This window comes from Panthera pardus, unplaced genomic scaffold, assembly GCF_024362965.1.
Source record: "Panthera pardus isolate Hobbes unplaced genomic scaffold, ASM2436296v1 HiC_scaffold_3, whole genome shotgun sequence".
Lineage (NCBI taxonomy): Eukaryota > Metazoa > Chordata > Mammalia > Carnivora > Felidae > Panthera > Panthera pardus.
In genome coordinates, this window is record NW_026526876.1 from 38,857,940 (window position 1) to 38,872,334 (window position 14,395).

Sequence of the window (14,395 nt, forward strand, 5' to 3'; positions counted from 1 at the left end):
CGGGGAGTGGGGGAGGGGGGGTGACCCGTAGAACTCGCAAACACACCTGAAGACCACAGTCGCGGAGCGGGGACAACTGAACCAGCATAGTCACACCATCTCTCCCCGACCCCCTCCTTCATTTCCCTAAAATATCTCCATCTCCTCATCCCCACCGCCGGCGGTCAGGACCTGCGCCTGAGGGGTCTCTCAGGGTGGCGGCCAGAGTGGCGCCAAGGTGTACTTGGCAGAGGCCACACCTGGGCAGTGGCCCCAGGACTATGGCGAGGTGGGGGGGAGGGGGGTCAGGTCCTGGCTACCAGCGATCAGCTCTGGACAGCTTAGGTCCTGTGGGCAGCCGTCCCCCAGCCGACCAGATCTCTGTGTGTCCATTTGCCAGCCATGGTGTCCGGATTCCTGCGGAAAGGGGAGGGTAGGTAGGCAGGGTAGGAGCCCTGGGCTGCCTGGTAGAGGCTGTTGTCTGGGTTTGAGAGGGGGAGGGGAGGGGCCCCAGCGGTGTGCCAGCTACCACAGAGGAAGTGGGGAGTGGGGTGGGGTGGGGTGGAGGATGGACAAAGGTCTGTTGTCTGTGTTGATCAGGAGCCTAGATTACAGGGTACCTAGCCCCTCTCCTAAGCCCCTTTCACCCGTTGCCTTAGACGGGGGTCATAGTTGGCTCAGAACATTCCCTGATGGTATTTAGGTTCCTCCAAGGTTGGCTTCTGGTTTTCTGTTGCTCAGGATGTTCCAACCACTGGAAGTATTGGGTGGGAGTGGGGTGTGTGTGTGTGTGTGTGTGTGTGTGTGTGTGTGACTGGCTTTTAAACCCTGCTCTGGCTATATTTTAATTGTGATGGAAATACATTTACAGGAAACTCTCCAAAGCTTTGGGGTCACCCACCACAAGGCCAGGCATTGATCTCGGGGTTTCAGGTGGGTGGGTGGGTTGTGTCTGTGCAGTTTCCAGCTGGGCCAATGCAGGCTGGCTTTCTCATCAAGTTTATGGGACCTTCAGTTTGGAAGGGAGGGAGAGGGGATGTTGCGGCCTGAAATCAGGGAGGGGGTGCTGAGACAGCCTGGGGAGGAAGGAGAGAAGGCTGGGGCGTCGGGAACGCAGGGAACCATGGGCTCAGGCACATGGCTGCTCCAGGAAGCAAGAAACAGAGAGCCCTGGCTAGAAAAGAATGTTCCTTGATCTCAATTTTATTTCAGACCTGGGGCCCCTGCTAGTTGAGCTAGTCTCCTCTGCCGAGGTGCCTCTTTTCCCATCACCCCACTGCCCTCCACTTTCTCCTGGGTTCCTTCACATCCCCCCCGGGTAGCTCACCCTTCACACTGCAGCTCCAGTGCTCCCTCCAAACACCTTCCCCCAACCCTCTAGGTGGCTTACGGAACAACAGAGAACAGTCCCGTGACCTTCATGAACTTCGCCGAGGACACTGTGGAACAGAAGGCAGAAAGTGTGGGCAGAATTATGCCTCACACAGAGGTTAGCCCCAGACGGAGACCTTTGGACCCCACCTCCTATCACTCCACTGGGACGCATTCCTTGGGGACGTTTATTGCTTTCTTTCTTTTCTTTTCTTAAATTTTTTTTCATCTTTATTTTTGAGAGAGGGAGACAGAGTGTGAGCAGGGGAGGGGCAGAGAAGGAGGGAGACACAGAATCGGAAGCAGGCTCCGGGCTCTGAGCTGTCAGCACAGAGCCTGACACGGGGCTCGAACCCACGAGCTGTGAGATCATGACCTGAGCTGAAGTCGGACGCTTAACTGACTGAGCCACCCGGGCACCCCCATTTCTTTCTATCAGACAGCCACACAGCTCACTCAAGGTGCCAAGAGCACCCCGAGCCCCCAGCAGCAAGGTCCTCCCCAGGCCTGGCCTAGGGCTTTTTCTGAGCCTGAGGCTAAGGCCTGAGAGGAAAGAGCTGGAACAGTGGCCTTGAGCAGCCGCCAGCTGAACTCCCGCAGCCTCCCTTCCTGTCTGAGGTGTGTTTTTGCCAAGCCCCACTGTCTGTTTCAGGGGCAGCCAGGATGGCCTCAAAGAGGAGCCAGAGCACAGAGATTTTTCCTACACAGTTTTTTTTCTCTCCCATACCCCCGGCCCCTGCCTTCTACAGAGCCCGTCTTTTTGCTTGGCATAAACACTTAGTTTCCCAGGCAGCCTGTCCCTTTGAGGGCCCCTTGCACCTTGAGGGCTGACCCAGAGCAGCTCTCACTGATTGGGCTGGGCAGAGCCAGGGGCTGGAAAGGCGAAGCTCCCCCCTACCCCCATCCCGAGGCGCCCCCCCCCCCCATCCTGAGGCGAGAGGGCAGGAGGCCCCAGCCTGAAGTTGCCCGGTCCCAGGCCCAGATTGTGGACATGAAGACGGGGACGCTGGCCGAGCTGAACACGTCCGGGGAGCTGTGCATCCGAGGGTACTGCGTCATGCTGGGCTACTGGGGCGAGCCCCAGAAGACCGAGGAAGCGATTGGACAGGACAAGTGGTATCACACAGGGTGAGGAGGCAGCTGGGGGCCGAGGAGAGGCTGGGGGGGGTGGGGGGAGGGGGTGGGGGGAGGGCCTGAGTCTTAGCTGGAAACATCAAACTAACACAAAGAGAACTTGTTTGTCAAGAGGGCTCCTTCACATCTTGGAGACTTCATTTCCAAAATGTGTCAGATGAGGATGATCGTGCTCCCTGCACAGAGCACCCAAAAAGATCAAACACAGCGTGGGTGAGAGCGCCTAGGACAGGGCGTTATACGGGTGTCTGTAAAACCTGAGCCAAGAGTCATCTGTCAATTGAGAAAAACAATTTTTTCTCAAAGCTTTTTTTCCTTCTTCTTCTTTTAGCGTTTTATTTATTTTTGAGAGGGGGAGAGAGAGAGAGAGAGAGAGAGAGACAGCACAAGCTTGGGGAGGGGCAGAGAGAGAAGGGAACAGGGGATCCGAAGCGGGCTCCATGCTGACAGCGGAGAGCCCTATGTGGGGCTTAAACTCCTGAACCGCGAGATCATGACCTGAGCTGAAATCGGACCCTTACCCGACTGAGCCCCCCGGGCGCCCCTCGAGTGAACAAATTCTTATCGTGCACCTCCGATGTGCCAGCACTGTTCTGGACACTGGTGGTCCAAGGGAAGGCAAGATGAACAGGGTCCTGCCCTGACTTTCCACACGTCTTGGGGAGGAAGACAGATACGAAAGAGATCAGTTCAGACATTGATAAACGCCAGGAAGACAGTAAAACAGGGTCAGAGAAAAGAAAGCAGCAGTGGTGGGGACAGGAGCTTCTCTTAGATTGGGGGGGTCAGAGAAAACTTCTTTAAGGTGGACGTGTTTAAACTGACCCCCGATGGGGCGCCTGGGTGGTGCAGTCGGTTAAGCGTCTGACTTCAGCCAGGTCACGATCTCGCGGTCCGTGAGTTCGAGCCCCGCGTCAGGCTCTGGGCTGATGGCTCAGAGCCTGGAGCCTGTTTCCGATTCTGTGTCTCCCTCTCTCTCTGACCCTCCCCCGTTCATGCTCTGTCTCTCTCTGTCCCAAAAATAAATAAAAAACGTTGAAAAAAAAAATTAAAAAAAAAAACTGACCCCCGAATGATAAAAAAAAAAAAAAAAAAGAAAAGAAAAGAAAAAAAAAGCTAGCCACGCAAAGCATATATCCAGAACGTCTTATTTATGCCATATCCCCCAGAGTCTAGGGCAGTGTGAGGCACACAATAGGTGCTCAATAAATGTTTGATGACTAAGCCAGTCAGAAGTGGCAGAGGTGAGAGGTCATCCCTGGGCTTTCCTCACAGAGACATCGCCGTGATGGACAATCAGGGCTTCTGCAAGATCGTGGGCCGCTCCAAGGATATGATCATCCGGGGCGGTGAGAACATCTACCCCGCCGAGCTTGAAGATTTCTTTCACACACACCCGCAGGTGCAGGAAGTGCAGGTGAGGCACCCAGCCCAGGCGAGCCCAGGTGAGCCCCCAGGAGCAGGAAACAGGGATGGGCATGGCAATGTCTGACATCTGTCTCTGGCACTGCAAGGTGGTGGGGGTGAAGGACGACCGGATGGGGGAGGAAATCTGTGCCTGCATTCGCCTGAAAAAGGGGGAGAAGACTACAGCGGAGGAGATCAAGGCTTTCTGCAAAGGGAAGGTGGGAACCTCAACCCGCCCCATGCTCATGTTGCTTTGTGCTTTAACCCCTTCTCCCTGCCAGCCAGCCAGGCAGCCCACTGCCCCCTCCTCCTCCCCCCCCGCCCCCCCCCCCCCCCGCCATCCTCACGCTTTATCTCCCTCTGGTCTGCAGATCTCCCACTTCAAGATTCCCCGATACGTCGTGTTTGTCACAAACTACCCCCTCACTGTCTCAGGAAAGGTGAGTAAAGGAGACCAGAGAGGGGCAGGGTGGCCTGGGGTCCTAGGTACAGAAGGCCAGGTGGCTCGACCTATGCCTCCCTCCGTGATGGGCAAAAGAGTCTGGCTTGCCACAAACTTTCCCGACTTTACCCTAAGAACCACCTCAGTCCCAGGCAAACCAAGCCAGCTGGGAACCATGGTTGGCAGAGGCCCTGAGCCTGGCTCTCACTCTTTTCTTTTTCCTCTAGATCCAGAAATTCAAACTTCGACAGCAGATGGAACAACATCTAAACCTGTGAATAAGGGCGGGGGGTGGGGGGGGATCCTCCCAGGCCCTCGCTGCCCTCCTCCCACATTCCCCTGTCGGTCTTTGTGATTTGGCATAAAGCGCTTCTGTTTTCTTTGGTTGGTCTCTTGCTGGTGTGCTCTCTTGACAGCTGCTATGGGATGGAGAAGGGAGGGGCACTTTCAGACCCTCCGGTTCCTTGTCACGAAGGTGCTGACTTTGGTGTGCATTATCTATTTCATTTAATCCTCACTTGATCCCTTTGAGACATGAACCCAGATCATTGCTTTTTCACTTTGTTGTCAGATTAGTCCAGCAAGAAGTATCCTTTTTTAAAACAATAACAGCTTGGGGCGCCTGGGTGGCTCAGTCGGTTAAGCACCCGGCTTTGGCTCAGGTCACGAACTCGAGGTTCGTGAGTTCGAGCCCTACGTCGGGTTCTGTGCCGACACCCTGGAGCCAGGAGCCTGCTTCAGAATCTGTGACTGCCTCTCTCTCTCTCTGCCCCTCTCCCACTCATGCTCTGTGTCTGTCACTCAAAAAATAAATGTTAATTTTTTTTTTTTTTAAACAGTAACAGCTTGGGGCGCCTGGGTGGCTCAGTCAGTTACACATCCGACTTCCGCTCAGGTCATGATCTTGCAGTTCTTGAGTTTGAGCCCCATATCAGGCTTTGCACTGGTGGTACAGAGCCTGCTTGGGATTCTCTCTCCCTCTCTCTGCCCCTTCACGACTTGCATGCACGCACTTTCTCTCCCTTGAAATAAATAAAAATACTTAAAAAAATTAAAACGATAACAGATTTACTAGTATATAATTTCACATACCATCCAATTCACCCACTTAAAGTATCCTATCGATGGTTTACAGTATATTCACAGATACGTGCGGTCATCCCTGAAGTCTATTTTTTAAATTGAAGTATATAGTTGACACACAAATGCTACATGAGTTTTCCAAAGTCAGTTTTAAACATTTTCATCACCTTAAAAAGAAACTCCATACCCTTTAGGGATCATCCCACATCCTGTGTTCCCCACCCCCCCCCCCCAAAACCAACCCAATTTTGATTTCAAAAAAAAAGATGAAGCTGGGGCTTCCTTGAGGGGCTGGGCCAGTTCAAGCCGCTGTAGCTTGACCCAAGAAATAAAAACAGCTGTGTTCCAAAAGGCACATCACTTTCCAGTTCACAGAGGCGGAAACTTTCCTGCTGTTTTGAATACCTACCTCCCTGCAGCAGAGGCGTCCTCTTTTTAGAAAACGAACTTAAGTTTAGCGTGCTCTGGGTGCCCAGCCCTAGGCTAGGTGCTTTCATATGTATTTTCTCTTGGAATTTTCCCACCAACCCTCCCAAATAGGCACTTGCCCCATTTCACAAATGGTGAAACAAACTCAGAGAAGTTCAGAGTCTTACCCAAGGCCACACAGCTGGAATTAAAACCCAGATATCTGGCTCCAAAGCCCGTGATCTTTCCACTTTATCAAAGAGTTCTTCAGATGCCTGCTTTCCCAGCCCTTCACCTGCACCCCGTCCCTCCCAAGTACACCGTCTGTGACTTTCCTCCCAGCAGATGCCCAGGCGGGCCTGACCCAGGAGATGACAGCTTACTCTGCTGGCCAAGCTAATTGTCCTTGGGAATCTCTGCTCCTTCAACTCCAGCCCAAGGTGCCCTCTCCTTCCCCACTGACTCCACGGCACTTGAAACAGACCAGCCACACAGCACAGAGGACACTGCCCTGATATCCAGCAGGTTTTGAGTTAGTATCTATTGCCTGCTGTCTCTTGTTGGTTTGTCTCTCTCCTGTCGCACCTGTACTGCGACCTGATCTTATGTATCTAGATGTCCCCAGTCCCCAGCTTTGAGTCAGGCACATACAATGTGAAGGACTGAACGGACCAAGAGCTCCTGCATGGGGCGGGGAACTCGGCCTCGGACAGGGGGCCAAAGGGCAGGCGAGGCGGCTCAGCCCACAACCCTCTCCCGGAAAGGACGGACGGGCGGGCGCGGTGAGCGCGTCCGGGCCCAGCAGGTGGCGCCGCAGAGGCGAGGCCCGGGGCCCTCCCAGCCCGTCCGGGGACGCGGCGCGCGGTCACGCAGTCCCTCTTCCTCCTGCCGGGGCGGCCCGGACGGCCCGGCTGGCGCGGCTCTGCGCACTCCCGTGCGTCCCGGAGCGTGTCTGCCGATCTCTCGGCGCACCAGGCCGCTCCCCGCCGTAGCGGGCGCCATGGCGCTCCCCGGGGCCCGGGCCCGCGGCTGGGCGGCGGCGACCAAAATGGCCCAGAGGCGCCGCCATGCGGAGGACGCCAAGGGATTCCCGAGTACTGCGCCCCCGAGCTCGCGCGCGGCGCTTTACGTGCACGTGAGTGGGGCGGGGGCGGGGGCGGGGCTCGCGGGGCGTGGCGGCGGCGGGGCTGGGTCCACGTGGCGGCTGGTCACGCCGTGAAGCCACCTGCCGTCCCTCCCCGCCCCCAGGCGAGGTCTGGGACGGGACGCGGTGCCCTGGCAAGGAAATGTCCTGGTCCGGAGTCCTGAAGTCTCTTGGTGCGCTCACCAGTTCGGTGACCTTGACCGAGTGATTTCCCGCTGAGCCCCAGTTTTCTCCTAACGAAGGGGGCATAATATCCCCCATCCCACCTTCCTTGGGGAGTTGTGTGGCTTAGATGGCTGAGCCGCTGTTGACGACCTTGGGTTGGGGATGCGTGCGACGGAACCCTGCAAGTGGCTGGAGCCGCTGGGGTCACACCTCGTCCGGCCCTTCCACCCCTGCCCCCAGTGGCCGTACTGCGAGAAGCGCTGTAGCTACTGCAATTTCAACAAGTACGTCCCCCGCGGCGTGGAGGAGGCTGCCATGCGGAGCTGTCTGGTGACTGAGGCGCAGACGCTGCTGGGGCTCAGCGGCGTGCGGCGGTGGGTGCTGGGGCTGTAGGCGGGGTCTTGGAAATTGGGCGAGCGGCTAGGACCGGTGCAGACGTCCGGGAGGGCTCCCCCCAAGTCTCATCTCCTCCATCTTCTCTCCCCAGGGTGGACTCTGTGTTCTTTGGTGGGGGCACCCCCAGTCTGGCCAGTCCCAACACTGTGGCTGCTGTCCTGGAGGCGGTGGACCAGGCAGCCCACCTGCCTGCAGACTCCGAAGTCACGTTGGAGGCCAACCCCACTTCGGCCCCAGGCTCTAGGCTGGCAGCTTTTGGGGCAGCAGGGATCAACAGGTTGTCCATTGGTCTCCAGGTAACCCATCTCACCCACCGCATCCCAGGGCACCCAGACCCTCCGTGCGGTCTCTCCTCTGGTCACATTCATTAACTGGGCTCCTCTGGGTGCCAGGGCCCAGGAGGCATGTCTGCTGCTGTGCTAGACCAGAAGCTCCATGAGGCAGGGATCATGCCTACCTTTTTTTTTTTTTTTTTTTTTTTTTTAATCACAGTATTCCAAGCACCCACCATAGTGCGTGGCACATAGCAGATGCTCAGAAAAATTTTTTGTTACATGATTGGAGACATAGGAGGAGGCAGAAGGCTCATCAGATCTTTGCACCATGGTAAAGGCTGCCAGTAAAGGGAGTCTCAGCAAAAAGCTTTCAGAGTACAGCCTGAAGGGTGTCTCAGTCTGATGAAATCCTGGAAACCTTCCTGGAGGAGGTGATCTTTGAGGAGGAGGAGTTCCACAGGAGAGAGGGTGTGAGAGGAAAAGACACAGGAATGGGAGAGCCTTGTATGTTCTGGAGAGCTGTGAGTCACTTGCCATTGGAGAGGCTGGAGGCCAGGCTGCAAGATAGGGCCCCAAAGCCTTGAGCATCACACAAGGGAGTTTGGGGTTTTGCCTGGTGGTGATAAGGGACTTGTTGAAGGTTTTTAGGTAGGGGAGAAACATATTCTTTTCCGGTTGACTCCTGGTACTTCCATACCCAGTATTGTCCATCCTTCTAATACATCTGCCACTTAACCATACAGTTTGGGGTTGGGGCTTTGTCCCGATGGGATATACCAAAAGAGACACATCATTTCTGAGATATTCTGGCCCCAGATGTATATCTTAAATCTACTTGTGAGGAACCATCACGAAAATCTAAATTAAAAGACTTTTGGTTGGGGGGGGGAGGGCGCCTGGGTGGCTCAGTCAGTTGAGCGTCTGACTTCGGCTCAGGTCATGATCTCACAGTTTGTGACTTCGAGTCCCGTGTCGGGCTCTGTGCTGACAGCTCGGAGCCTGGAGCCTGCTTCAGATTCTGTGTCCCTTTCTCTCTCTGCCCCACCCCTGCTTGTGCGCTCTCTCTCTCTCTCTGTCTTTCAAAAATGAATAAACATAAAAAAAAACTTTTTTAAAGACTTTTTGGGGGTGCCTGGCTGCCTCAGTCGGTGGAGCGTGCAACTCTTGGTCTCGGGGTTGTGAGTTCAGGCCCCACCTTGAGTGTAGAGATTACTGAAATAACTAAATAAACTTAAAAAACAATTTTTGTGTGTGTGGTAAGAACAGATAACCTGAGATCCGTTTACCCTCTTAACATATTTTTTAGTGTACAGAACCGTGTTGGTAACTATATGCACAGTGTTGTACGACAGGTCTCTAGAATTTATTAAGAGACATTTTAAGAACAACCAGCCGGTATTCATCAAAAACGTCATGGCCTGAAAGACAAAGGCTGTGTATCTAGCCTAAGAGACGAAAGAGACAACGAGGGCTGAATGTAATGGGTGACCCAGTTGGATCCTGGATTTGGCTGGGGAGAGGAAATTACTCCAACAGATATTATGGGGACAAGTTTGACTCTGACTGTGTATTAGATAATGGCATTGTGTCAATGTTACATTTCCTGAACTCTGTAATTGGATTGTGGTTATGTAAGAGAATGTCCTTGTTCTTAGGAAATGCACACTTAAGTATTTAGGGATACTGAGGGATAACGTTTAAGTTAATTACATTTAAGCAACCACATCGCGAGTGCCCTCTAGCATGTGGTCAGTGGCTACCATATTCTCCTAAAACGTTCTATATCTGCAGTGACCAATAATACAGTAGCCACTGACCACATGTCAGTAAACACTTGGAATGTGATTATTTAAATGTAACTAACTTGAAATTAAGTAGCCACATGTGGCTAGTGTCTACCGCATTGGACAGTGCACACAGAGAACATTTCTGTCATCCCAGAAAATTCTTTTGGTCGGTGCTGTTCTGTAACTTACCGTCAAGTGGCTCAGCATTGTAATCACATACACGTATATTTAGAGACAAAGCAGATGTGGTGAAATGTTTTTCGGTGAATCTAAATGAAGGTGTTTTATTGTACTTGGCTTTCAAACGGTCTGTGAGTTTGAAGTATCTTTAAAAGTAAAATTTAGGGGCGCCTGGGTGGCTCAGTCGGTGGAGCGGGCCGACTTCGGCTCAGGTCACGATCTCACTGTCCGTGGGTTCAAGCCCCGCGTCGGGCTCTGTGCTGACAGGTCAGAGCCTGGAGCCTGTTTCAGATTCTGTGTCTCCCTCTCTCTGACCCTCCCCCGTTCATGCTCTGTCTCTCTCTGTCTCAAAAATAAATAAAAACGTTAAAAAAAAAAAGTAAAATTGAAAAATACTCTCGGGGGCACCTGGGCGGCTCCGTCGGTTAAGCGTCCCAACTCTTGATTTCGGCTCAGGTCACGATCTCACGTTGGGTTCGTGAGACTGAACCCCACACGGGCTCTGCGCTGACAGCGTGGAGCCCGCTTAGGATTCCCCCTCTGCCTCTCTCTCTGCTCCTTCCCCCGCCCACCCTCTCGATCTCTCTCTTTCAAAATAAAATACATTTATTAAAAAACTTTTAAAATAATATATATAAATAGATAAATAAACAAAAACACTCTTGCCTTTGGAGTCAGACAGTCCTAAATTCCAGGTCTGACTTTGCCATTGTATGGCCTTGAGCAAGTTATGTAACATATCTGAACCTCCGTTTTTCTTATCTGTAGAATGGAGCTAATGTTGGAGGATTATAAGGATGCATTAGATAGTACTTAAAAATGCTTTGCACATAGCGAACCATAGTGAGGCGGAGCCCGTGGGTACCCTTGGCTTGCGGCTCCCTGCTGTGTCCTGTGTATCTGTCCACAGTAAGGGTCGGTCACCTGTTTCCCGTCTGCCTCTGAGCTGGCCTCCGTGTTATACCTGGCCCTCTCTCCTCAGTCCCTGGATGACAAGGAGCTCCAGCTGCTGGGGCGGACACACTCGGCCAGCGATGCGCTTCAGACACTGGCAGAGGCCCGACGTCTCTTTCCCGGACGTGTATCCGTGGACCTGATGTTGGGGCTTCCGGCACAGAAGTCGGGGCCGTGGCTCCGGCAGCTGCGGGAACTGCTGGGCTACTGTGACGACCACATCTCCCTCTACCAGCTGACCCTGGAGCGGTGGCACCGCACTCTTCACCCAGGTGCAGCGGGGCACCCTTCCCGCCCCTGACCCCGAGGTGGCTGCTGAGATGTATCAGGAGGGACGGGCGGTGCTCCGGGAGGCAGGCTTCCGCCAGTATGAGGTCTCCAACTTCGCCCGCAATGTAAGTCTTGGGCTGCCTGGCTGAAGTGGGGGGATGGGCAGCCTAAGCCGGGGAGTGGAGAATTGTGGGGTGGGAGGGTTGCTGCCAGGTGCTCTTGAGGCCTGAGACAGGGGACATTCTAGCCAGGTGCCCCTTACCTGAGCAGATGCGGGGCCCACCTTCTTTCTCGCTGAGCGGGCTATTCCCTCCTTCCCCACAGGGGGCGCTTAGTACCCACAATTGGACTTACTGGCAGTGCGGTCAGTACCTTGGCGTTGGGCCAGGTGAGTCCCCCGAGAACCATAGAAGGGATGACTCAGGAGGCAGAATGTCACGGCTGTGTGATCTCGGGCCACTTATTAACCTCTCAAAGCCTCTGTTTCTTTATACGTGAAGTGCAGCAAAAAATACTACTTTTGTAGAGCTAATGAATTTGTATTTCAAGATGCTTGAAATCGTGGCTGTGGCACTGTAGGGCTCACTCGTTAGTGTGTATCAGAATTAAAACTCGGATTGCTGAGCCCCGCATCCAGAGTTTGGTGGGGCAGGGTGGGTTGGGGTAGGGCCCAAGAATTTACGTTTCCAACCTATTAGAGGCTAATTGTCCAGGGACCGCATTTTGAGAGCCACCGATTTAACATCTGGCAAGCACACACAGCAATAAGCTGCCACTAAAGGTTGCTGATGTCGTCAGGGGCCCACGGGCGATTTGTGCCCCAGGGGGCCGGGGGCCACACCCGGGAGGCTCGGATCCAGACCCTGGAGCCCGACAACTGGATGAAGGAGGTGACGCTGTTTGGCCACGGCACCCGGAAGCGCGTTCCCTTGGGGGAGCTGGAGCTGTGAGCATCTGAGAGCACAGGGCTGTTCACCCCGGCTCTGCCTGCACCCCCAGAGCCATCCCTACCGGCACAACTTAATTTCCTGCCTTGCCTTGCCCCCTCCCTCCCCGTCCTGCATGGCCTCACGAGCCCCCGTACACACATCCCAGCATAGGGTTTGAAGAATGGGGGTCCGGCCAGGTCTCCTCTCCAAGACACCTTGATGGTTTTTCTCCCAGGCTAGAGGAAGTTTTGGCCATGGGGCTACGTACAGACGTGGGGATCACTCACCAGGGTAAGGGCTGGGGGGGGCTGTGGCACATCACTTCCTTCTCCTGGGTCTTTCGGAATCACTGTCTCTTCTGTGCTCACACATAGACACACATACGCACATCTGTTCCTCTGGGGCTGGCAGCTGGAGGTTGGCCTTGGCCCAGCCGAGCCCTGATGGGCAGAAGCGGCGGGCAGTGTGGGGCAGTGGGTGAGAACCCTGGATGAGGGCCGCAGGCACCCCCACCCCCACCCCAGCTCTAGGTGTGCGTGAGTCCGTTGCAGAGACCCCTGTGCGGACGGGACCTTCCCTTGCCCTTCACCACACCCCCAGACATGTGCCCAGACTAGCCAGCCACCCACCCTGCGGTCCCTGTCCCTCTCACCCTTCTGGTTTCCCAGCACTGGCAGCGGTTTGCATCCCAGCTGAGCCTATGGGACGTGTTTGGATCAAGCCAGGAGGTGAAGGCCTTGCTGGTTCAGGGCCTGTTGCTGCTGGATCACAGGTATGTTGGGGGGGGGGGGGGGCATGTCAGGAGTCCCCGGGAGCCCTGACTACAGATCCATAGCCCCAGGAAAAACGCAAAAGACCCATGAGGAGGGGCCTGTGGGGGCTGGGGGGTTCGTACCGGTGGATGGTGAAGATTGAAGTTGGTAAACTGAGGCAGTCACATCCAGACTTCTTGGTTTTCCAGGGGTCTCCGGTGTTCCTGGGAGGGTCTGGCTGTACTAGACTCTCTGTTGCTGACCCTCCTGCCCCGACTCCAAGAGGCCTGGCTGCAGAGAGCCCCTCCCCTGGGCAAGGGGGATGACCAGATGTTTCTGTGATCCCAGGACAGTGCCAGGTGGGCTCTGGGGGCCGGACTGACGCTCTCCACTGGCCAGGTGCCGTCCCAGTTCCAGTCAGTGCCCTTCCTTGGTATCCCCAGGGGGTATGGCTACCATGAGGTGCATGAGAGGACATTGCTGGTTTGCAAACTGGCATTGAGTTTGCCTTCCGCTGCCAGAGAAGGAGTAATGGTTTCTGCAAGTGCCTCTCATTAGTGGGCTTCAAAGGAAATCCTGGCTGGCAGAAGATTCTGAGAAATCTAGCTCTCAGGCTTCTAGCCCCTCCAACATAGGGCAGGACTTAGAGGGCGCCCGACCTGTGCGGCTGGACCCGTGCCCATACCCAGTACAGCCACCTGCTGGTCTCTGAGGACAGTGGGAAAGATCAGAGCAAGCCTTACCCTTTCTCTTTTGGCAACCGGGTTATTTCTGGGGTCCCAGAGCCACACAGACCCTTCTGCGTCCCCGGCTCCCCTCCCCTCCCCTTCTCTCACCAGAGTGAAGGTCGCAGGGAGCTAAGCAGGGAAAGGGGAGGGGAAAAGAATTCAGGAAAGAACCCAGAGCCTGGTAATTTTCCCCTGGCCTTTTACCTGCACAAACCATTGCCTGGTTTTATTTAAACAGCCCAACAAGCCCAGGGAGGGGAGCCCGCCTTGACCTTCGTCAGCTCCTTTTTCTAGGTTCCTTCCCTGGAGAGTAGAATCCTGATTTGGTGGGCTCGAGGCTTAGTCTAGAGCCGAGATTCCTTCCCCCACTGTACATTCCATTTTAAAAGATTTCAAACCTACAGGAAAGTTAAAAGGGTAGTTCAATGTAAACTACATAGCCTTCGTTGCAGGGTGCCTGTACAGTCTGGAAAGAGGAAGGATTCATAATGTCATCAAGGACATCTTCAACCTGTAAAAAAATAAAATAGCCATGTTTCCAGACTTTGTGCTCACCCTACATTTTGGCCACATTTACTTTACCTTTGAATAGCTAGCTAGCTCTTTCTTTCTTTCTTTTTCTTTGCTGCACCATTTGAAAGAAGGGTGTAGACATCAAACGTTTTAGCTTGTATCTCCTAAGAAAAAGAACATTGTCCAATATAGCCACAGCAATATCACCAATCTAAGAAAGTGTATGTTCGTGCAATACTGTGTGGTCCATTTTCAAATGTTCCCGAATGTCTCCAAAACGTTGTAACTCTCTTTGGAGCCCGGGGGGGGGGGGGGGGGGGGGGGGGGGGGGGGGGGGGGGGGGGCGGGTGTCGAGAACACAGACTCCAATAAAGTTTTATGCTTTCCTTTCGCTGTTATGTCTCCTCGTTCTTCTTCTCCTTTTTTTTTTTTTTTAAAGCCCCCTTCCTTTTTGCTTATTTTTATGACACTGGGTTTT

At 54.2% G+C, this 14,395-nt stretch overlaps 2 protein-coding genes across 2 annotated transcripts in view; both read left to right on the forward strand.

Moving 5' to 3' along the window:
* ACSF2 (acyl-CoA synthetase family member 2) overlaps nucleotides 1-4,717 on the forward strand; it is a 34,948-nt gene extending 30,231 nt beyond the window's left edge. The window contains exons 11-16 of the mRNA XM_053893494.1: nucleotides 1,361-1,468; nucleotides 2,327-2,478; nucleotides 3,760-3,901; nucleotides 3,999-4,109; nucleotides 4,263-4,331; nucleotides 4,561-4,717. Coding sequence (XP_053749469.1) covers nucleotides 1,361-1,468; nucleotides 2,327-2,478; nucleotides 3,760-3,901; nucleotides 3,999-4,109; nucleotides 4,263-4,331; nucleotides 4,561-4,611 — 633 coding nt within the window. The 3' untranslated portion in view covers nucleotides 4,612-4,717. The remainder of the gene's footprint in view (nucleotides 1-1,360; nucleotides 1,469-2,326; nucleotides 2,479-3,759; nucleotides 3,902-3,998; nucleotides 4,110-4,262; nucleotides 4,332-4,560) is intronic.
* Nucleotides 4,718-5,666: 949 nt separating this feature from the next.
* RSAD1 (radical S-adenosyl methionine domain containing 1) lies at nucleotides 5,667-13,959 on the forward strand. The gene is given in 10 exon segments (XM_053893495.1): nucleotides 5,667-6,959; nucleotides 7,374-7,507; nucleotides 7,621-7,825; nucleotides 10,754-10,975; nucleotides 10,977-11,120; nucleotides 11,320-11,383; nucleotides 11,794-11,941; nucleotides 12,160-12,210; nucleotides 12,589-12,696; nucleotides 12,886-13,959. Coding segments are annotated over 10 exon segments (1,659 nt in total). The 5' UTR covers nucleotides 5,667-6,509; the 3' UTR covers nucleotides 13,019-13,959.
* Nucleotides 13,960-14,395: the final 436 nt, after the last annotated feature.